At 32.8% G+C, this 25,130-nt stretch overlaps 1 protein-coding gene across 9 annotated transcripts in view; it reads right to left on the bottom strand.

Annotated features, from left to right (window-relative positions):
- The window catches only part of Zranb3 (zinc finger RANBP2-type containing 3), a 226,460-nt gene that overhangs the window by 111,036 nt on the left and 90,294 nt on the right, over nt 1-25,130 (bottom strand). For 7 of the 9 annotated variants that reach the window (XM_074070642.1, XM_074070641.1, XM_074070638.1 and 4 more), the window contains exons 4-6: nt 9,872-10,050; nt 6,634-6,865; nt 4,724-4,809 (exon numbers count right to left, since the gene is read on the bottom strand). In XM_074070642.1, coding sequence (XP_073926743.1) covers nt 4,724-4,809; nt 6,634-6,865; nt 9,872-10,050 — 497 coding nt within the window. Of the gene's footprint in view, nt 1-4,723; nt 4,810-6,633; nt 6,866-9,871; nt 10,051-25,130 lie in introns of those variants that run through there. The other 2 variants (XM_074070645.1, XM_074070646.1) reach the window with 2 other exon arrangements.

Here is a 25,130-nt window from a genome sequence, read left to right on the forward strand (position 1 = left end):
AAGCATATCTTCCTTCATTCTTGAAATAAAGCCCTTTAGACTGTTTCAGACAAGAATAACCCAAGTGCTAAATGATTCAGACCAAGCACAATCCATCAGTGAAATGGGATATAGAGACAACTTCATGAGTCCTCATTATGTATATATACTTAAACTAAGCCACAATTATATTCAGAAGGAAGACATTTAACAGTGTTCAAAACAGATGATACTGTTGATTTCTGAATGGAAGAAAGGAACATTAATTTGTAGAATAAATTCACACGTCAACTAAAACATCACTAATTTTTCATTTCAATATATTGTGAAAATATCACTTGGTAAAGAATACAGACTTATTAGTTGGTCAAACCCACATCCAAATGTTTCAGTTTAATCAAAACTGATTTTTAGTGTATTAATTAAGCTTTTTAGTCACCAGAAAAAATAACTTCAAACTTTGTTTTTGTCACAAAAGTAAACCAACCTAAAATTAATAGAAATTAGCCAAATGACACTATAGTTTTTCCTTTTGTTTATACTGAAATAGTAAAATAAAGCATATTAACTATATAAGAATTTCTCTTAGTAATTCATTAAGTATAAGAAGAATCCCTTTTTGCCCATGACTTAAAGTTAATATGAAGAAAACCACATTTTGACCTAGCAAAGATTATCAAAATCACTTAGTCCAATCAGCACTGTGGATTCAGAGAGTTCTGTATCTCAATTGTAAGAAATACTCCTCCAAGATAATTGTGCTGCTTAGTTGTTTAACACTACATGAATTTTCAACCGCAGTTTGAAGTATTGTCTGAGCAATCCCATCAGCTTGATATCACCTGTGAATTTAGCAGATGAATTACATTATCCATGTCAAGATGTTAGATTGTAAGAAAAAGATAGGTCTAGCATAAAAGATTTAAAAACACTAAATATCATGTGCCAAGTGCTATGACAGACACTGGGAAAAGAAACCTGGAAAAGGCCAGTGTTCTGTCCTCAAGGAGCTTCCGGCTAGTCACTCAATGCAATGGAGAACACAATGAAGTACACATTCACAACAGAAAAATTAACTCTTGTTATAAATCTCCAACTGAATAGCTGAACACAGTGCCCTTTGATTTCTACAGAAAATCCTACCAAGCTATCATCTGGGTCAGAAGCCATCAGAGCCTACTATGTTGACAATTCTGGAATATCCAGAAAAAATGTGTGTGTGTGTGTGTGTGTGTGTACATAAACTTTAAAAAAATACCTTTTACAATACAACTTTCTGAAATTTCCTTTCCTTCAATAATGTACTTTAGAAATTCTTTGTTATCAATACTGAATAATTTTTTCAAATTATTCAGAGTTGAATAATTATTATAGAGCTGAATAATTTTTTCAAAGATTGCATATTATTCCACTGTATAGGATATAATAATTTATATAACCAGACATTAATGATTTGGTTATGATATATAATTTATTATTTATTAGCCAGGCACTGGTGGCCCATGCCTATAATCCTAGCTACTCAGGAGCACAGATCAAGAGGATGGCAGTTAAAAGTCAGTCTTGGCAAATAGTTCACAAGACACTATTTTGAAAATACACAACGTAAAAAAGGGATAGTGGAATGGCTCAAGTGGTACAGTGTCTGCCTAGCAAGCATGAGGCCTTGGGTTCAAACTCTAGTCTGTCAAAATTAAAAAAAATAATAATTTATTATTCATTAAACATGCAATTTTAGTTATGTATATATGTGGATATGAATATATGAACATTTTTGTATCTATAGTACATATATGTGTGAATAACATAATATAAATAGAACATGCATGACAATTTATATAATGGCATATGTGAACAAATACAAGACATGGACCTTTAAAATTTTTGCAAATATAGAGGCTGAATTGCCTAGGAGTTTGTGGCTAACCTTTAAAATGAATAAATAAAATATAAATAAATAGATAGGTAGATAATGCTTATATTCCTGACATAAATCATTTTTGAATATAATCAATATATTAGGCCTTTAAATGAATTTCTAGATTCTACTAATATACTATTAATAAGGATTTCTGCAGTTATAAGTAAAAATAGTCTCTTCTATTTTTATACTATCATGTTTAATTCTTGGAATAAATGTTAGACTGGCTTCATATCAACAATCTGGAAGGATTCTTTCTATATCTGTACTTGGGAGTACTTTAAAAAGAATTATAATATGGGCTGGTGGAGTGGCTTCAATGGTGGAGTACCTGTCTTACAAGCATGAGGTCCTGAGTTCAAACTCTAACATGGCCAAAAAAAAGCTTCAGAATACCATGACTACACAGGGTTATTTGAAGGAACCATAGGAAGGACAATAAAATACACAGTGGGAAAAGACATGAGAGACTCATATCATATAAAAGGAGGTGATTTCTAAATGTAAAGATTTCTAGTGCTTCTATGAAGGGCAAACACAACAATGGGATTAGACTATGAGCACATGATAAAAGCGAGAGCACACAAGGGAGGGGTGAGGATAGGTAAGACACCTAAAAAACTAGCTAGCATTTGTTGCCCTTAACGCAGAGAAACTAAAGCAGATACCTTAAAAGCAACTGAGGCCAATAGAAAATGGGGAACAGGTACTAGAGAAAAGGTTAGATCAAAAAGAATTAACCTAGAAGGTAACACCCACGCACAGGAAATCAATGTGAGTCAATGCCCTGTATAGCTATCCTTATCTCAACCAGCAAAAACCCTTGTCCTTTCCTGTTATTGATTATACTCTTTACAACAAAATTAGAAATAAGGGCAAAATAGTTTCTGCTGGGTATTGGGGTGGGGGGGAGAAGGAGGGGGCGGAGTGGGTGGTAAGGGAGGGGGTGGGGGCAGGGGGGAGAAATGAACCAAGCCTTGTATGCATATATGAATAATAAAAGAAAAAGGAAAAAAAAAGATTTCTAGAATGCCAATAATGAAAAAACAAATACACTTAGTAGACAGAAAGGCAATGACATAAACAGATATTCAGCAAAACAAAGTACAAATGATTTGTATATGCATGAAAAAAAATGCTCAGTTGCATGTAATAACATAATGAGACAAATGTGTAGTGAAGTATCAGATCAGATTAGCAAGAATAAAATAATTTACATTTCACCACATTTGCAAGGTAAAGGAAAAGAGACAAACTGATACACAGTTGGTGGGAATATAACTTCTGTGGAGCATGATTCAGGAAAATCTAAACTGTTGATGACCTTTGAATTAGTTCTCCTTTAATAAATTTATCTTAGATTTATTCCGATCTGTACAATATGAAATATTAAAATAACAATTATTGAGTGCTCATTATGTACAGTCACAACTCAAACGCTTTATAAATATAACCTAAAATAAATCTAATAACTTTCTGATACAGGCATAATTATTCTTTGCTTTTAGAGGTAAAGAAACTGAGATATGGCGAGACAGTTACTTCCCTTAAATAAAACATCTGGTAAGTAATAGATGTAAAAAAAAAACACAGGCAGTCTAAGTCTAGATCACCACTGTAATATACTAACTCTCAACATGTGTAGAATATTCATTACTGCAAACAAATGTCTATTAACAGTGAAGTACATAAATAAATTCTAAACAGTAGATACATGCAGCCTATACAATGAATGTCAAGGCACTCATGTATGGTGTATGTATGGTGAAAAAGCACACTACTGAACAATGTGTAAATTATGCTAGTATATATGTACAAATAAAATGGGATAAAATTGCACATGCATAATCATACATACTGGTTCAGGCACAGAGTATCTCTAAAAGGACATACAAGAAACTGTCAACATTGGTCACTAGAAAGGAAAATGTTTAGCTGCAAGACAAGCAAGACTTGTTTTCATTTTTGTATTATGTGCACATGTATCTAGTCAATAAAAATAAAATAAATGCTGGTGGAGTGGTTCAAGAGGTAGAGCACCTGCCTAGCAAGCATGAGGCCCCGAGTTCAAACCCTAGTACTGCCAAAAAAAATTTTTTTTTAAATAGCTAGGCACAATGGCTTACACCTGGAATCCTAGCTACTTAGGAGACAGAGATCTGAAGGATGGTAACTCACAGCCAACACAGGCAAAAGTTAGCAAGACCCCATCTCCACCAATAAAAGCTAGGCACAGTGGTATGCACCTGGCAGCCCAGCTATGGGACAAACACAAATAGGAGAATCATGGGCCAGTCCAGCCTAGATATAAATAGAAGACATTATTAGGTGGAGGGTAATAAATAACTGAAGCAAAATGGGCTGGGGGAGTGGCTTAAATTGTAGAGCCCCAGTATGGCAAGCATGAGGCACTGAGTTCAAAACTCAGTACTGCTACTACTACTAATGATAAATTAAATAATTTCAAAGATAAAAATGGGAAAGGTACAAAATAAAAATAAAGAAAAACTTTGCCATTATCTATTTTTTTTCTTAATTTTTACAATTTTTGAGAAAAGATCTCATCATGTAGACTCAGGCTGGCCTCAAACTCACGATCCTCCTGCCTCAGTCTCCCAAATGCTGGGGTTACAGGCAAACACCACCATGATGAACTATTTCTTTTATTTAGTTTACATGTTGGTCATCCACATAAACTTTTACTTCAAGACATTCCACAGCTCAACAAGTGTGGAAAAACATGGAACAAAGAATGACTAATGAAGCTTAAAGTTTGCAATAAATATATGATGATAAAAGATCATGGAAAATAGTCTGTCATACCTGATATGTGCATTACAGTATCTTTTGGCATAGTCAGTCCATGTTCCAAATTTTTGTGGAAACACAGCTTCAATCTGCATGAAAAGCTGTAATTATACACATGATATCAATATACTATATTTTATTTTCAAGCAAATTATTATGATAAAACAATTTAATAACATATAAAAAGTATAAAAGAAAATATACTTTTTTAAAACACTGTTTTCCTTCTCCACACTCACCCCATCTGTTCTTCAGGGCTAACAGTTCTGTTTCTTAAATATAAATTTATGTATTTTTCTCTGTGTACATGAGCACATGTATATATTCTTTTCTATTCACATGAGGATGATCATATAATAGTTGTGACACAATTAAATTTTTTTCCAGAAAACATGTCTTAGGCACCTTTAAAGTATATATAAATTTTAGTTTTAAAAATTATATAAATATTTTATTATTTATGATAATAAAGCATTGTTAAAGGCTGAATAGTCACCCATTATTATGTACTATATTGTTAAAAAAAAAGACTCCTGATGTTGGAGATATATAGGCTGTTTCTTTTATGCAGTTATAAAAATTAAAACCTTCATAATTCTGTATGTATATGCTATACATATAAATATATATCTATCAATTACTTGTCTGTCCATTCACTTGAATTTTATTAGATAGGTTTTATATGATACATTTTTCAGAAATTTAATAGTTGGGCTTAAACTGTATGCTTTTTTTAGGTGGGGCTAGGGATCAAACTCAGGAACTCAGACATGCAACAAGTGCTTCAACACTGAAGTACATTCCAGCCCCAAGGGAATATGCTTTTTAAAAGCTTAATAGATGTTACCATGTTGGCCAATAAAGACAACCTTAATTTACACTGCCACCAATAGTATCATGAAAATTTTTCATTTTTACAACTCTGATAGGCTGTATACCAAAAGCAAATTGCTGAAGGACACAATAAAGAATATAATGGAAATGAATGAAGTAGAAAATAGAAAAACAACAGAAAAAAATCAGGAAAACCAAAAGTTGGTTTTTATAAAAACCAACAATAATGACAAATCTGAAGAATTCTAGGGAGGAAATTTAAAAGCAGAGTCTCAGTAATACTGGTAGAGATTCAATAGTAATAGCTATCATTCAGGTTTGGCTTACTTCTTGATAATGGATACCATACGTAGAGGGCTTACTGCGTGCTATCACAGAGGGCAGGGTACTTTCAAAGCAACATTTCCTTTAATTCTCAGCAACCTTATAAGATAATAAGCAGATTTGTCTTATATCTCAGTGTTCAATACTAGACTGAGCTTCCTTATGGAATGCTGACTCTTAAGGCCTCACAAAAGTTTTCTTCTCAACCCTATAACCACTCTATTCCCTATCTACCTCTTAGAGTGGCGATAGGTAAATGGGGTATCAAAGAAGTGCCTTATTCCTCCACTCTAGCCAGATACCTTACCTGTTCTGCACACAAGCTCTAGTTTCTGTCTACTTTCTCAAATGTGGATTCTGAAGTTAAGGAGAAGCAGAGACAAGTTCTGCAATGCTGTATAAATGAAATAAATTAGATTCAACCCCAATCCCAAATGCTTATAATGTCAGTAGGATAAGTGAAGAATAGGTTCACAGAAGAGCCTCAGGAATAGATGTGAAGAATATTACAAATCTGCATTGAATATAGAAACCTTAGAATACAGGCAAAAGCTATAGTTTATACATACCTATTAGCATGACTATGGTTTACATTTAAGTAAGTAAAAATCAGTCATAATAAAAGGTGTATTTAATAATTAATAACTGCTTAGAAATTTCCAATATACTGTTTTGGCATTGGAGGAATCTGATTTGAAAATAAAACTTGCAAAGCAGATGACTAATTCAATTTCCCTTTTAAAGCCCAAAGAAAAACAACACAATACCTCTTCAGGCCTTCCTAATGCTGGAGTTCCTGAAAGAAGAATGGCTCGTGTGGCTTTCTGTACTACTGGCAATAAAATCTTGCTGCGGGTTGCAGTTCTGGACTTCATGTAGTGTGATTCATCCACTATAACTACTTTGAACTTCTGATTATTCAGTGCATCTATCAAAGTCTCTGCATCTGTAGTTAAAAGACCATAACCCAGAACTGTCACTTTGCTGGTCGATATTCTCCTAGAAAAGAAAATTCATATTCTTAAAAAATATCTCTGTAATGAGCCTATCATAAACAATGCAACTTTTGGAGGGAAAAATAAGAAAAAGGGAAAAACAGGGAGGAGATGGTACTACAACTGGAACTCAATTTCTCTTAAGATTTTAGTCTTCAAATATGATAAACCAAGATCCCAAATTAGAGTTTGACATCCAGCAAGCCACATTTTACCAGAATAAGAACATTACTTTTTGATGTTATTTTCTTCTATACACCTAATATCTTGCATAGAGTAGATACTCAAGCATTAGCTGTCTTTCAATGAAATCTTCACATAAATATGATACACTTTCAACCTTGGTGCTACTGGAATTTTGATCAGGACAATAGGTAGTATAACAGGGCTGTCCAGTATACTACAGGACATTTCACACTAGTGGTCCTAATCCCGGGGTGACGAGTGTAGTTAGAAGAAGAGGGTATATTACCTCAGATAGAGAGCCACTGATTTAAAGTAAAGTGATCCTTGATCTTCTGATCTCTATAATTCACATATTTCTAATATACTTTATGTTACTGTTATGATATTGTTTACCTATAATATTTTTACATTTCATATTTATATATCTTCCTTACTGCATCATGAGATTGGTGAGGGTAGGGAATGTGTTACTCAGCTCTGTATCCACAGTGCCATGTGTTCAGTAAATGTAGAATGAAGTAATTTGATGAATAAATTACTGAACATTAAAACATACCATTTTTGCATTTTCAATTATCACCAATAAAAATATGCAGGATAGACTTAATTTTCTGCCATTCTATCCTCTAGTGGAAAAGTCAGAACTCATAGGTAGCCAAGACCACCACAGCAAACGCATTTGTTTTATAAATAGCAACTACATTTTTAAGCCCTGGATAAACATACTTAATACAGAGACCTATGATTTTCTCACTCAAACATCAAAAAAGCCCACAGAAGACATATATGGGATTAATGTTACTAACTTAGGTATACTGTGAGCAATATACAGAAGGAAAGGCTTTGAAGATAACTGCAGCAGTCTGTGGCTTCTACTCCGGTATGTGCACTACTGAAGAAAACAGGCATGGCTGGCATGATATGCTAGAGAGCAGTATCTAAATCTGTGGTAAACATGTAAGAACACATGTTGGCACATACGAAAAACTACTTCTTCAAGGACCTGGACAAAACCAAATAGTTTTTCTGCCCTTAATTAATATCCTCCAGAAAATTTATACTCCTAGAGATGTAGTCCTACCTGACAGCCCAAATATTATTAAAATAAAACAGCTGATATTTAATTGCATGAGAATATATTTTCAAAATAACAGTAAAAATCTGATGATCAAATCTGATGATAGAAAAGATGTGTTTTAAGAAAATTTAGGCTGGACATGGTGACTCATACATAATCCCAGCTACTCAGGAGACAGAGATCCAAAAGATTGTAGTTAGAGGCTAATCTAGGCAAAAAGTTAGTAAACCCTTATCTGAAAAAAACAAGTTGGGTGTGCTGGTGCACACCTATCATACCAACTATGTAGGAGGATGAATAGGAAAATCATCCAGGCCATCCAGGCAAAAATGCAAGACTCTACCCAAAAAAGCAAACTCTACTCTAAAGCAAAAAAAGTACTAGGGACATGGCTCAAGTGGTAGTAAGCCTGCCTAGGAAGCTTGAGGTCCTGAGTTCAAAACTCAGTACCACCCCCCAAAAATTAATTATAGATACTTATGCAAGATATAGCTTACAGAAAACAGAGAAGCTATAATTAATTCAGTATTCCCCAAATTGTTATCTTTTCAATTTTATTTGGTTTTATTGGAGGATAGAAAATCTATTTATAATGATTATCTACATTTTACTTTACTAATACAAAAAGTATCTAAATTTTCTTGAGCCCATACAGATGTATACTATGAATTAGGGTTCTAAGGCTGAAAGAGAAAAGGGCCTTCTATTTTGTATGTTTCCTCCTTCCACATTCACTAAGGCCAAAGTTATTTCTATAAATATTCTTCATATCAACAGTCTTAATGAACACAGAACAATATAATAATAATACTACAATTTAAAAAAATCTAAGAATTAATATTTATTTCAGATAGATGTATTTCTTTTAAGGCCCAGAAAGTGATAATTTTGAACCTTTGGAAACATGATAATTTGCATGTTTTGACTAGACATTCAATGTAGTAACTTAACATTTTCAAATTGGTTGACTTACTCCAGTGGCTTAAATGCAAAATGACCACAAAAAAAGAGAAATTTCTAATACCACATAGATGTTTAGAGTAAGTTCTTCAAAATAATGACAAATTATTTTCAAAATTAACATAATAAATAAAATTAGCAGGGCACTGGTGGGTCTTATTTATAATCCTAGTTACTCAGGAGGCAGTGATCAGGAGGACTGTGGTTCAAAGCCAGACTGGACAAATAGTTCACGAGATCCTATCTGAAAAAACCCTTCACAAAAAAGAGTTCGTGAAGTGGCTCAAGGTGTAGGCCCTGAGTTCAAGCCCCAGTACCAAGAAATAAATAAATAAAATTAAACTTACTAATATTAATTTTGAGTAACACATAACACTTGTATAATAACAACTTAGAAAGCAAAATCTACCATGTGTACTTACAATAAAAGCTCATATAACTTCAAGGCAATCTTTAAAAAGTTTTGCAGTTTATTTTTGAACACTAAAATAATTAATTTTAAGTATATTTAAGGCATATAAAAGTAAATAATTATATACATAGTTAAAAGTACACATATTTCAATTTGTTTTTAAAGTATATTATAAGGGAATATAAAGATTAAATATATTATTGGATTTTAGATAAATAATTCATATTTTAAAATGTAAAGTAAAATTTCCTGTATTACTCTCTTACTTATAAATGATGCTCTATCTATAGACAATATCTCGCTTAAAACTTGAGTGAAATACACTAAAATACAAAGAAAATTTTTTTTCGCAAAGATTGCAATGTCTTTCTTACCCAACATCAGTTTTATTCTGAATAACAGTGATTTCCTCAGGCTGTAACTCTGGGATCCATTTCTCTATTTCTTCTGTCCAAGGGTACCTCAGAGATGAAGGGACCACTATTAAAAGAGGCCATTCCTCTTTGTAGAAGTACGCAATTGAAATTGCCTGAATTGTTTTTCCTAGGCCCATCTAAATAAATTTAAAAAAGCATGTGTTAAATATTAAAAATAAAGCCTAAAATATTTTGAAAGAAAGTATGTATCAATTATTGTATTTAAGAGTATTATTAGGGTTAGGTACAGTGGTTCATGCCTCTAATTCCAGATACTCAGGAGGCAGAGATCATAAGGACTGGGTTCCAGGCCAGCCTGGTGAAAAACAGGAGACCTTAACCCCCCCCACCCCAAAACCATGACTTAAGCAAAAAGGCAGAAGGCATGGCTCAATTGGTGGTGTTTGCCTAGCAAGCATGAGGCTCTGAGTTCAACCTCCAGCATCATTAAAATTAAAAAAACAGTATTATTATCAAAATCATTTTCTTAAATATAATCAGTTGGATAATACAGTCAATAAAAAGATTTAGATAATAATGTTCTTTAAAATTCATTGAGCAAATTATATTACTTTTGAGCCATTTGCAATTATACTTAAAGACAAATTAGCTTTGAATTTTAAATATTATGCTGTGTAATGCCATTTATCGGCAGAACCTGGTTGACCGAGGTCGTAAAAAGATGAGAGGACTACTGAGTCCTGCTCAATAGCCACTTTAATGAAGTATACATTGTTTTTTATAAACTGCTTTTACACAGAGAGCATTTGGTTAGAAAAAGCATGTCAAGTATTACGTGTTAAGGTTACATTAGCACAGGGAAGCACAGTTAAAATTAACTTTTTGTTATGTCTCCTTTAAAACAGGAACAGAGAAGCAGGAGAAGCACACGATCAGCATAACTTTCTTATTTACACCTGAAGGACACGAAGCCATTTCTCACAAGGCCAGGTACCAACTCACACACACTCACACAGGCACAGTCTAGTCCTGAGGTTTTTGCCCCAGTTCCTTGGAGCTTTCTCACAGGCCAGGCACCAACTCACACAGGCAAGGTCCCAATGCTGGCTCCAACAATACTGATCTCATATTACTTAGTTTCATAATATGTGACTGTTTGTAATTTCTCTTTTTGAGAATACAATAGTAAATGCCATACATATTCAGCAGAAAATCATGTTATTTTAAAGCTAGAATGAGCCCTGAATCATACACATTTTACAAAAGAAGTAAGGCACAAAGAAGTCTCTCTCTAAAGATAAAACATTGAATTGCTATTGGTGGCAGAACTCTTGTAGACCTGTAGTCCAAAGAATGGCTTAGAGAAAGAATCCCAAAAAGGATAATGAGAATAAGCAAATTAAGGAGAAGGTTCTGAAATGTCAGAAAGTCTGGATATGAGCAAAAGTGCTTTAAGAATAGCCATTTTTTATAGCAATTAAATGTTAGAGTTTTAATATGGCACTTTGATTCTCCCCAAGTCTCTAGGAAACTTTTACTAGAAAAATGATCACTGCTATTAGTCCTAATACTTTAATTACCTCAGTGATTACTACTAATAGCATAAATTACCTTAGCAACCACTATTAGTAGTAGCACCTACTTTAGTTACTATGAATAGCGCTACTATTTTTTCAGAACAGTCCAAGAAGAGTAATGAAACAAGAGAATACAGAAATAAGTCAATACATACGGGAAACTGAGTATGATAAAGGTGGTATTTAAGTTGAAAGAAAAATGATGGTTTATTCAATTAATTTTGCTATGAAAGTTATCTATGGTTTATTTGATTAATTCCATTAGGAAAACTGACTAACCACTTGGAAAAAGGAAAAAACTGGGTTTTACCTTACTACTTACAACAAAACAATTTCCAAATAGATCAAATACTTTTATGTTAAAAAGGAACACTGAAAATGAAATAAAACTGGCTGGGGGCATGGCTCAAGTGGTAGAGCACTTACCTGCAAGAACAAGGCCCTGAGTTTAAATCCCAATTCCAACATAACAAAAAACAAAACAAACAAACAGGAACATGTAATAGAAAAAAAGATAAGAATAAAAAATATTTATTCATTGTATGAAATGTAGGAAGAATAAGGGAAAAAATAAATAGAGCAAAATGAAATTTTATATACTACAAAGAATAAAACAAATGAAAACAAACTATTGTAATATAAACAATAAAAGAATAATTCCCTCAATTTTTGAAAAAAATTGTTCCTCTCTTGGGAGAGGAACACAAGTAACCCATTAGAATAATGAAGAAAAGATATGAAAGAGAACTCACAGTTAAAGAAGTATGTCTGCCCAACAAACATCAAAACATGCTTAGTCTTACTCATAATTAAAGAAAAACAAATCAAACTATGAGCAACATTTTTTTTCATACAGGTGATTAACAAAAACTAAAACTCTGAGCTGGGTGTGATGGCATATACCTGTAATTCCAGCAGTCAGGAGGCTGAGACAGGAGGATTGTAAGTTTGAGGCCAGCCTGGGATGATCCTGTCTCAAGAAACAAAACCAAACCAAACTAAAATGAAAGACACACACACACACACACACACAAACACCCCAAACCTAAAACTTTGGGAACAGTGTTGGAGAACATTTGGAGAAATATGTACTTATATGTTGTTGGAGGATTAAACATTGATTGATTCAGTAATCAAGCAAATTCAATGCTTTGAATTTATTCAGGGATACATCAAAAAGGCACACTAAACCCTTAACAGGGGACTACTTAGGTAAATTATGGTAATATATGTAAAATAATATATACTATGTAATCACTTAAAAACATGAAGCAGATTTATATGTTAATATGGAAAGAACGGTAAGTAACAAACTGCAAAATAATAACATTGAAAAGAAAAACACAATGGTAAATCTGATCCAGTTCATACTGAGTGAGGAGAAAGAAAAATGAGAGAAGAGAGAAAAGGGATAGAGGAAAAAAGGAAGAAAGGAAGGGAGTGAGAAAGTAAGGGAAGAAAGATAGGTTATTAGTGCTGTCATTGGAGGCTGTAACTGCATGGGTAGTGTGGGAAGGATTAATACAGATGTTGAGCTTATGCTAAATTTTCCATGATGGGTTCATCCCCGTTTCTGAATAAATATTACTTGGAGGTAGAGAACACTAAAGGAAAAAGATAAATCTTAAGTTTCTTACAGTAGTATCAAATTTCTGGGTCTTAAACTAGTGTTAAAACAAGGTAAACAAGGGCAGTGTTAGGAAGAAGAGTGGAATCACAGAGAAGGAAAACACTTTTCAGAAGCAATAGTTCCAGGAAGGCCCTGCTGCTGTGCTCCATGTGCAATGTTCCTCACTCAGTTCAAGGCCAAGTTGGATTCTGAGCCTGGCCCTTCCCGGTCATGTTGCTTCCCTCAAGAACAAAGGAGTTTCCATTGCTGGACATGTCAAGGGGCAGAGACATGACTTTGGGATCCAAATGTGGCCACAGTCTTCCCTCTACTTTATTTTAGGATCCTAGGATCATGTCCTAAACTGGCCTTTGTCAGCTATCCTGACATCAATGCTCTGAGCTTTGGTGTTACAAAATGAACATTTATGAGAATTCTATTGTGCTAAATCTCATTTGAAGTCCATTGCATTTAAACTGTATTAGAAAAAGGATTTCTGTATACATCAAACCATTAAACAACATAGGAAAGGGGGAAAATCGAGGAAATACAGTGGAGAGGAGGTTTACTTTGACTTAATGCATGTACAGATAACACAAAGGCAAAAATCCCAGTGAAGAATGAACAGACACCTAAACAACAAAGGACAAGAATGAAAAATAGGTCATGCTAAGGGGAGGGCACTAACAGAAAACAGAGGGTAAAAGAAAGAAGAAGGTGAACATGGTTAATGTACTTCCTACACAAGAATGAATATAGAATTTTTAAACCTGTTGAAGTCAAGAAAGGGAACAAAGGTAGAAAGGAAAAAAATGGAGGGGCTGAGCCAATTTGTATTATAATACATATATACATTAAAATGTCATAATGAAACTCCCTATATAGCTATCTTAAATGAATAAAAATGTCTTTAATCAAAACAGAAGACAGGAAGATAAAACAGGTCCTGTCTGGGAGTTGTTACCAGTGAGTGGAGGGAGGATATAAGGAGGATGAAAATGGTGGAAATACTATGTACTCACGTATGAAAACGGAAAAAATGAGACCTGTTGAAACTATTCAAAGAATACGGGTAGGAGGGTAAAGGAGAATGATAAAAGGGATGAATTCAACTATGATATATTGTAAGCACTTTTGTAAATATCACAATGTATCCCCAGCATATAATATGATAATAAAAAATAACAGCAGCTTAGTTAGGAAAAAAAAGTAAACAAACTATATTAAGAATCCAGGAATGAGAGGAGAGGGGTTGATGAAGAATGGCAGAGGGAGTGAATTTAAGTTTGATATATTATAAGAACATTTTTTGCAAATGCCATAATGTGCCCCCAGCATAACAATAAAACAGTTTTAACAACAACAACAGAAAAGAATCTAGTCATTATCTCCAAGTGTATTATAAGACTAATGCCTTGGTAACTTCTTGACATTGAAAGCTAACATAACACAAAGGATTCAATTGTATATGCTGAGTAAAAAGAAACAAAGAGAAGGAAAAGACAAAAAGAAGAGAAAAAAAAAAAGAAAAAGAATGATCCAATCTTTGGCTATGCTCTAAGCTTCTAAAATCTAGCATATCTATGCATGAAGCGGATTCCAGTTTAAAATTTGAGCTTTGAGCCACCAACTTCTCAGATTCTGATTCTACTGAAATGGACTTTTAAAGTAAGGAATCCTACAGTGAGTCACACATGAATGGCTCTTGGCTACATCTTGAGAATAACTGATGTAAACTGGGGGTGGGGAAATATTAAAATCTGTGTACTTTACCTTATTTTTGGTCACTTGCTCATCAGGAGTAGGAGAAAAAAAAGATGAAACAAAAAAGAACACTTCCACAATTTTATTCCTGAATTTCTAAGCTATTTTGTTCCATGACTGATCTTAAATTATAAATACAAGGTAATACACACTGATATCTACTTTGACATACAGTATGTAAATTGATCAAAAGCACAATATTGTTTTTAACTTCACAGTCAATTCAGGTGAACTAGACACTTAATAGAAAGACTAATTTCATGAGTTTAACAGAGGCTATGAAGGCTAATCTCATTTACATACTGTCATTTCAGATAACCAATTAATGTACTAATAATTAAGCCTCTAAGATTAAAACTTAACTAACAATTGGAAAAATAGTTTATATCACTTAAATTTCCAGCTGTAATAGATATGAAGAAACCAAGCTTAATATATTCTTAAAAGAAAAAAAGTGTGAATACAAATTATCCATGTTACATAACAGTGAATTTGTTGATCACAAAGAAAAACAAAAATGATCCTTCAAAAGTATATTAAAATAAACAGTAGGAAACAAAAAACAGACAATGGGAATTTGCATTTGGTAAACCTGATTATTGTCATTAACAACCATAGATCAGGTCAGCTAAAGATTTTATGAAAGATCAGATGAGTAAATCTCTTACTAGGCATTGGAAGTAATTACAATCTGATGCTTTATGTCCTTTTTTATATGACAAGACTATAATTAACTTGCAAATAACATCAGAATTAAAAATAAAGACTCTCATGTTGACAGTTCAGTATATTAAAATAATATTTTCTGCAGTTATATAATGACACATAAAAATTATGGTAAAGTAAAGTAAACAGACAAGGCCACTACTTACTTATGGCAAAATGAAAAGCATTTCTGCTTTCAAAGCAAGGAACCAAATGCAAATCGGTCAAAAGCAAGACAATCAACAGCTTTAGAGAAAATTTTTGCAAGGTTATTAGGATGCTTTCAGTTGAATAAGTAGTAGGATTAATCTGTCAGTTCATGTGTAGACATGTAGCACTCACCTTGAAACCATTAAAAAGAACTCAACAATCTCAACCCAGTAATCTTTGAAAATGTTAATGTCAGAGACTCACTATTCAGATTCAGAACTAAGGTCCTTTTAAGGTGGGTCATAAATATATATATATATATATATATATATATATATTTATATATATATATTACTAAAGAAGTAAAAAAGGAAGATTGGTTAAGAAATATTTTTTAAAGGAAAAATACTTTAATGGTTATAAGGAGAAGAGAAACAAGCAAGAAGAAACAAAAGCCAAGTTAATTCTGTCATTACCAGTTGCCACAGTATCAAAATTGGCTATAAATTGAAGCCTAGTGAATTCCGTAGATAGCAGTCAAAGGTTAAGACATAAAGGAAGGTTCCCAAATCTGAGATTACGCTCGAACATTATTTGCAGAAATGGAAAACAATGTGAACCAAATAAGGCCGCAAAATCAATTTCGCTATTCCAAGGAAAAGATATGGGACGTTACCAAAACTTGGCTGAAGCAAGACAGAAAAGAATCCAGGACTACTAAAAATAAGAAAAGAACACTATAAATGCTATCAACATATTTACTAGTGAAAACACATTCTGTATGTTTAGAGAATATTTGCAGAGATGAATTATTTGTCTAAAAAGCAAACATCCCATACCAAGGCAGATTTTCCTGGGTCCAAATTAGTTTCTTTTCTAGGGTAGAATTTGTACAGGTTACTTCTGTATTAAACATGATGATAGATACCTCCTATAATGCAATGTCACCATGAACTGTAGGTCAATATTATAGCAAGATAAAATGTATGAGATTTTTATTGGTTATGGATACCCCTTTGTTTTCCCTACATAACTAAGTATATTATTAAATAATTACTGTTCTTTTTCTTCCTTTGTCTTCTGGTAGAATTAATAATGGCTTTAATATTTATTAAATGAATACACATGCTAAATAGGCTCAATTTAATACTTCTGCTCTATGAAAGAGACTGTTAAAAGAATGAAAAGACAAGCCACAGACAGTGAAAAAAATGTTTCTAAAACATGTATGTGATAAAGGACTCGTGCCTAAACTATATAAAGAACTCAAAACTCAACAGTAAAAAAATAAGCAAGAGAAGTATGTAGAAAATTCACCAGGGATGACAAGGCCTTGAGTTTAATTCTCAGTACTAAAAAAAAAAAAGGTTATATGGATGGCACATAAATATACGAAAAGATGCTCAACATCAAAGGTCATTAGGAAATTATAAGTTAAAATAACAATGATACCACTACACTCCTGTCCCAATAGCTAAAAGAAAAATGATAATACCAGTTGCTAGTAAGGATTCAGAGCATAAAGAACTCTCATTCAATGCTAGTGGAATGCAAAAAGGTAGACAGACTCAATCACCCAATATGCAAGATAGTCCAACAGTTACTGGCAACACTAAACATAGTCATACTAGAAGCTGTGAATTCAGTTGTATTCTCCTCCTCAAAAGATGTTGAAATTCTAACCTCTAGTACTTTAGAATTTGACTATCTTTGGAAATCAGTTTATTGCAGATATATACTAATTAGTTAAGATTAAGACTAGGTCATACTAAGATGGTGAGTCCTTAATCCTATCTGGCAATATAGACAAAGATATTATCTCATGAAAATGGAAGGAGGCATCTGCCAGCCAACGAATGCCAAGGATTCCTGTCATTGACTGGAAAATAGGACATTTACCAAATTATTTCTCAGTGCTCTCAGGGGAAACCGACTCACTGATAACTATTTTGGTTTTCTAGCATCAAGAATGGTGAAAGCAAAAAATGGTTTTTGTCTGTTTGTTTTCATGCCACTCAGTTTGTGATACTTTTTTAAGGCAACTCTAGGAAACTAATATACCTTACAATCCAGCAATGTGACTCCTAAATACTCTTTGACAGACCCCCTCATTGTGGAGTTTTTCCCTTTATGTTTTTTTGAGCATTTTGAAAACTTTTGGCATTATAACACTGCTGCAGTCTTATATTGTATATTTCCTGCCCCAGTTAGAAAAGTATCTATTTACCCAACTGATTTGAAAACATTTGTCCAGAGAAAACCTACCACTTAGTCACAACCCCAGGACATATAGGTGAATGCTAAATGCATATTGCTAAGTGAAGAAAGATAGTCTGAAAAAGCTACATATGATTCTAATTATATGACATTCTAGAAAAGGCAAACTATAAAGTCTTCAAATATATCAGTAATTGCCAAAAGTTTCAGCCTGGTAGGAATTGAGTAAGCGAACCACAGGGGATAGTGTAGGACACTGAAACTGTACCGCACAATATGGAAATTGTGAATATAAAGCATTAAGTATTTATGAAAATTTACCAAACTTTATAGCACACAGAGTAAACATGAATGTATACAAATATTTCTAAAAAATAATTCAAGAAGTCAGGGGATCTCAAGATGGTATGGGATTTAAAAATGTTTTGTAAAAGTCTGTGACAATCTTGCTTAAGAGAACAGAAAAATCTAAGGTGCTGACCTGAGTAATTTTGGAAATGAATGGTGTATGTAAGAATAAAAACAAAAGAAACTATTCATAAGAAATATACTCTAGTTAATAAGGGTACAGATTAATAGTCTTGAAATTATTATACATGTATACTGAATTGAATAATTAATAATGACAAATTGTGGGACCAGAATTTCACTGTTTAAGTAGGAGATTACAGATAAGCAAGATGAATAGGCTAGAATGACCCAGGTTGTTAATGGATCAGAGTTGGAATATAAGGATGAACTCAAGCTTAATCTTATTATAGTAAACATGGCTACATTTATAAATCTTTATAAATATGTCTCTTTTTAGATATGAATGTTGTATTCATTCATTTATCATATTACTCTTTTAGATAATAGGACCTAGAAAGGATATTCAAGTACAATGAGCAAACCTAGATCCCAGTTCCTCATTCTAGTACCATTGTTCATCAACGAAGGTTTCTTAGAGAAATGGATACTTTTAAGACTGGTGTAGAAAATATACAATATAAGCCTGTAACAATATTATAATGCCAAAGTTTTCAAAATGTTCAAAAAACATAAAGGAAAAAACTCCACAATGAGGGGGTATGACAAAGAGACACACAGGTGAAGTGAAAAGAGTTCTAAATGGCCAAAGATGGAATAATTTGAGCAACAAGATAAATAAAAGAGTAATGAATATTTCTGAGTCCATACTGATACAAACACATAATTGAATAAATGAATGAATTACTCCCTAAGGAAGTTAAACATAATTTCTGAAGCATGAGCCATACATAGTTACTTTCTTCTAAAATAAAAATAGTATGAAAAGGAAGGAAAAATAAAAAGTAACAGTGGAGAAACCTTACAAACACTATCTGAAGCCAGGTGGTGATGGTAAACATTAACAATGGTAAGTCACTTTGCACCCATAATATCATGTGACGACACTGGAAATTTTCCTATCCCAAACACATTACCTAAGTCTCATCATAAAAAAAAAAAAATCAGACAAGTCCTAATGAAGGAACATTCTACAAAATACCTGACTATTAATGTTCAAAACATTAAAGGATTTAAAAATAAGGGAAGTCTGAGGAAGTGTCACAACCAATAGAAGCCTAAGGAGACATTATCACTAAGCATAATGTGTATCATGGATCAAATCTTGAAACAATAACAATAAAAAAAGGACCCCCAAAAAAGAAAATGAGGAAATCTGAAAAAAGTATCATCTTCAGTTAATGATAATCTATAAATATTGGTTCATTTTTGACAAATGTACCATGCCAATCTAGAAATTAATAAAAGAGAAAATTGGGTGTGGATGTGCAAATATTTTTGCAGTAATTCTTTACCTCTAAATTTAATTTTTCATTTTTTTTTAAAGGGACTTACAAAAAACGATAAAGCTGGCCTTAGAAACAAGAAAAGGAAGCAGGAATGCCAGTGATACTGATTTAAAGGAGGACGAATTATCTCACCAACACAAAATTTAAGGTTTTCACCTTCACTGCAACATTACAGCTTCATCCTCTTAATACTGTCTTCCAGATTCTTCTGTCCTCAAAAATTCTGTTTTAACTATAAAGTCTAGTTTTCTATATGTAATAATAACTAATAATGAGACTTGTGAGTTGGATTACTTAGGGTCAAAGACCAGGTCCTTGCATGTTCTAGATGTATGTTCTTGGTTGATTTACCTAACCTCTGTGCCTTAGATTTTCACCTGTAAATTGAGAATAATAATAATAATAATAATAATATCCCATAAGGTTGTGATATAGATTTAAAAAATTAATATATGCAAAACACTTTGAAAAAACCTGGCACAAGTCTTAAGTGTTATCTATTCAGTTGGTTCCTTGATTTATGCATTCATTCAGCAAATGTAGACCAACAAAGAAGGATTAGGAATCAGAAACAGAAAGAGCTCACAGGAAAATACTGGGCCAGGCACAGTGGCTCATACCTGTAATTACAAATACATGGGAAGCACAGATAGGAGGACTGGAAAAAAACAAAAAATAGAACTGCCATATGATCCAGTAAGACTACTCCTAGGGATATACCCGAAGGAATGAAGTCAGGTTACAATGAAGGCACTTGCATGCCTATGGTTATTATTGCATTATTCACTATAACTAACCTATGGAAACAGCCAAGATCTACTGACAAATGGATTAAGAAAATATGGATTCATGTACAACGGAATTTTACTCAACCATAAAGAACAATGAAATTATGTCATACATAGGTAAATGGATGGAACTGAAGAACATCATCTTAAGTGAAGTTAGCCAGGTTCAGAAAGCCAAAAGCCACATTTTTTCTCTCATATGTGGAATACAGACCTAATATAAGAAAAAGCAATATTATAAGAAACAGATTTTGCTAAGGGGAGGTCACATGCAAGAGAGGGAGGCTAAAAGAAAGAAGTTAAGAAGGTGATATGGTCGATGTATTTCCTGTACAAAAATGAATATAGAATTTTTAAACCTGCTGAAATCATAAGTAGGGGATTAAGGTAGAAAGGAGAAAAATAGAGAAAATGAACCAATTCAGGTTATAATATATATACATGGAAATATCACAATGAAACACCCTGTATAGCTATCTTCAACAAACAAAATGTCTTTTTTTTTTTTTTCTTTTTAACAAGATCACAGAATAGGAAGTCAGAACAGGCAGGTCGTGTCTGGGGCGTTGGTATCATTAGAAGAGGGGAGGATGCGGAGAAAGGGTGTAGGCGGGTGAATATGGTGCAGATACTGTGTGCACATGTATGTAAATGGAAAAATGAGACCTTCTGAAAAGCATGAGACCCTATCTGAAAAGTAAATAAAGCAAAAAAATGGCTGGGTGCATGTCTCAAGAAGTAAAGTGTCTGCCTAGCAAGATGGAGGCCCTTAATTTAAACCCCAGTAGCCCCAAGTCCCCCCACCAAAAGGGAAAGAGCATTAAATTCAACTAGGAATGGTAAAATAAAACTACGAAATGTAGAAGAAAATCAAATAAAAACTGCAGTCCTAACTTACTTTTTCCAAACAAGAGTAGGATTACATAAAAAGAAAACTAAAATTCAAATCTAGTTTAATTGCTTAGTTCTCCAACATATAAAGTTAATATTGAAAGAATATATATCACCATCACAATTTTAAGGTCTTCTCAGCAAAAGCAAACTTCCAAAGAGGTTCTTTAGAATGTCCAAATTCTAAATTCTGACTACAGAGAAACTGATAAAGCTTTTAAACTTAACTTTAGTCTGCAGAAGAACTTCTACCTATGAACTTGTACCAGCACTGAACATGCTGCAGTCTCACTTCCCCCAACTTCTCTTCTGTAGAAGCACCCTGACCAAAGGAAAAGCATAGGGTCACTTCCCAAATATTTACCTACTAGTATGTTGTAAAAGAGCTACCAAATAAGGCAAGTCAAGAACCACCTCAGTCTTGACAAACGGTTTCTTTTTCTTTTAAAAAAGAAGGGAAGCAGTACTTTATTTGGTAAACCATCCCACTCCCTGCCAAAATGTTTTTTTTCTATTAACAGGAAGGAAAATAAAGTTGTGTGTGTGTGTGTAATACAAAGTAGTAATGAAAAGTGTGACATAAGAGAAACAAAAATATTCTGACTTGATAATAGATACTATGGACAAGAAAAGACAAAATTCATGTATTAACAAAATGTCCATTATGATACAATAATTGGTTATTCATATAAATCCAGGGTCTTCATCTTGTCTTTTTTAGTATAAAGTAATATTATAAGAAATCTCTAAATACTAATCTTCTAGAACCAATAACAGCCTTTAAATACACTTTAAAGAGTATATGCAGGTTGGATATTTTCCTTATGTATCTATTGAATTACTTGGTTTGTGTTGATGGGAAACTATTTTCATTTAAAATCTTTTTATGAATAAACATTTTTAGTAATTCATTAATTCTCAGATTAAACAATAAAACAAGACAGTGCTTCAAAAATATTTATTAAAAATAACAAATAATGCAACATGTGACTACAGACTGCAAGCTGAATTCCATTATTTATAGAATACAAGTTTACAAGTATTTCTGCATAATCACTATTTGAAATAACAACTGCATTAAACCAACAGAAGGAAAAAAGTAATTCAAACAGTTTAGGCTAAGTTTGCAAAGTTCATTTTATGAAACACTGCAGCTTTGTTGCTTATATGAAATACAATTCTGTAATTGTAATTCACAGTAATCACATAAACAGATTTAAATAGAAGTTAAATCATTTCAATTTTACATTAATGACTGTCTTATATATAGTACATAGATTATACAGATTTGCAAAGATTTAGTACATTAATCAATCTTTCTAAGATAAGTGGAAAAATACTAAACGAAGGGGGAGTAATGCCAACAAGTCACTTGCTTCTTTCTATAGCTAGAGAGGAAAGATCACAGCAGACAGCTAAATTACATAATACTCCAAGTGGGTATTAGATGTCTTAGAAAAAGTAGGTTCAATAACAGAAATAAAATTGCTCTCCTAAGGCTTTCAGCTGATGATGAGTCAAACAGTCATCATTATCAAAATATATTTTTAATTTGACAATAAAGAAGTGGTTGACCTTCAAATTACAAACTGTACTTGTGCCTCTAACTTCCATACCATTTTATGATAACAGCAAAAGAAAGAGAACAGTATTAGGAAGGAGAATGAAGGTCAAACTAGAGTTCATAGAATTTACATATATATAAGTTCTTTCTACTTCAGCATTTTTAATTTACTCACTTTCATCCAAAGCAGCTTGGTAATATTCCATAAAAATAGCCTATCAACTCTACCACTAACATAGAATATTACTGGCTATGAGCTGTGATATTAAACTTTCTTATCATCCTCTTTATAGCTACAGCAAGTTTTATGGTTTCATGTATTAAGGCAGGGATTTTTTTTGTTAATTAACATTTTTGACAGGATTTCACATCACAAATTCTTTCAAGTCAAATAACTATAAAGTATTAGTTTGAAAAAAGCTATTGAAAAGTTAAGAATTATGATGGACACAAAGTGTAAATTTTTTAAAACATTGCAGAACTATTGAATAGCTCTTCACATTATTAAATTAAATGATAGTAAGATTTTGAAAGGAGATGAAAAATCATCCAACATATGAAAAGTGCTATGTAACCGTAAATTAGAAGAGATGAGGAAAAGCAATTGGTATAGAGAAAAAACTAACAGTCTAAGGGTACAACATGAACTCTTCAGGCTGGTTACTCTAATGCTATTGAGGAGAACAGGGGATTGTTGGAGAATATGTATTAACAAGAGTTAAGATGTTAAACATATGTTTATCTCAGTCAACAGAGAATACTGTAGATTACAGGTCTATTCAAATCTCTATAACAATAAAATTAACACCAAGGTACCAGTAGTGTACCACAGCTGCTAAGAACATCCCCATGATATACTTGTGAAGATTGTCAAGGATGACGTGTATGTAACCTTTTACATATTTTTTATTTGTTAGCATATAATAGTTGTATGGGAAAATTCATTATGAGATTTATATATGTGTTTATAATGTATGTTAATTAGATTCACCTTCTCTATCATTCACTCATTCTACTGCCTAATCTTCTTAGCACAATTTCAACAAGTTTCACTGTTCTATTTTCACACACATACACAATGTACATCCACCAACCTTTCATATTTTCTGTGGACATAAAGTGGTCTATTTTGAAAGTTTATATTTATACATATACATATGCCATGTATACATACACACATATATATTCTACATAAATACATGTAAGAGGAAACAGTTACACAGTTTGGAGGTTTAAAAAGTAATTTATATTCCTCTTTAGTAAAAACATAAGCCTCTTTCAGTCATTCTGGACTCTCAAATCAATTGATTTATGAACAGTCTTTTGGAACTCGTTTTGCTCTGAAAACGTAATTTCTCTTAATTATTCCCTAAATAGATATGTCTTACTTCTCAAATTACATTATTGAAGTTTTTTAGAAGTAATGAATATTTCTAGTTATAATATCTAGTGAAAATGATGGTCAATAGAATGGAAAATTCAAACAAAAAAACATAGGTAACTATAAATCAGCATGAACAGAGAAACTCTTTATAAATCTTTCTGCATAGCACTCAGGAATATTCATGTTTTCCTGAAGAAGAGACTGTGTAGTGAGCTACTGGTGGCAGTCTACATGAACTAAAACTAAATCACAATTAATTACAAGAATTTTGTAATCATTCTACTTTTTTTCATGTTTTATTAGCATATATTAATACATATAGTGATATTTTAGTACATGATCATAAATCATGTATTTATGAGGAGGACGGGATTGTTGGAAAATATTCCATACAGGAATCACTGAATATGATCAAAGTACATTACATTGTACTTTGCCTTCTCCTTTCATGATCTCCCTTTCCACTGGTTCCCACCCCCAAATTATTCCCAGCCACTGTTTTACACGTGATATTATTTATTCTACTATTTTTTATACATTTATTGACATGTGCATACATTGTTTGAGTCATTTATCCCCCTGCCCCCCACCGCCACCTTCTCCTCCCTCACTTCCAGGCAGAATCTGTTCTGCCCTTATCTCTAATTTTGTTGAAGAGAAGACATAAGCATAATAAGAAAAACATAGCATATTTGCTAGCTGAGTTAAGGGTAGCTATACAGAGAGATTCCTAGCATTGCTTCCAAGTACAAATGTGTTACAACGCAAGTTAATTCATCTCTAACTGATC

Source organism: Castor canadensis, chromosome 4, assembly GCF_047511655.1.
Source record: "Castor canadensis chromosome 4, mCasCan1.hap1v2, whole genome shotgun sequence".
NCBI lineage: Eukaryota > Metazoa > Chordata > Mammalia > Rodentia > Castoridae > Castor > Castor canadensis.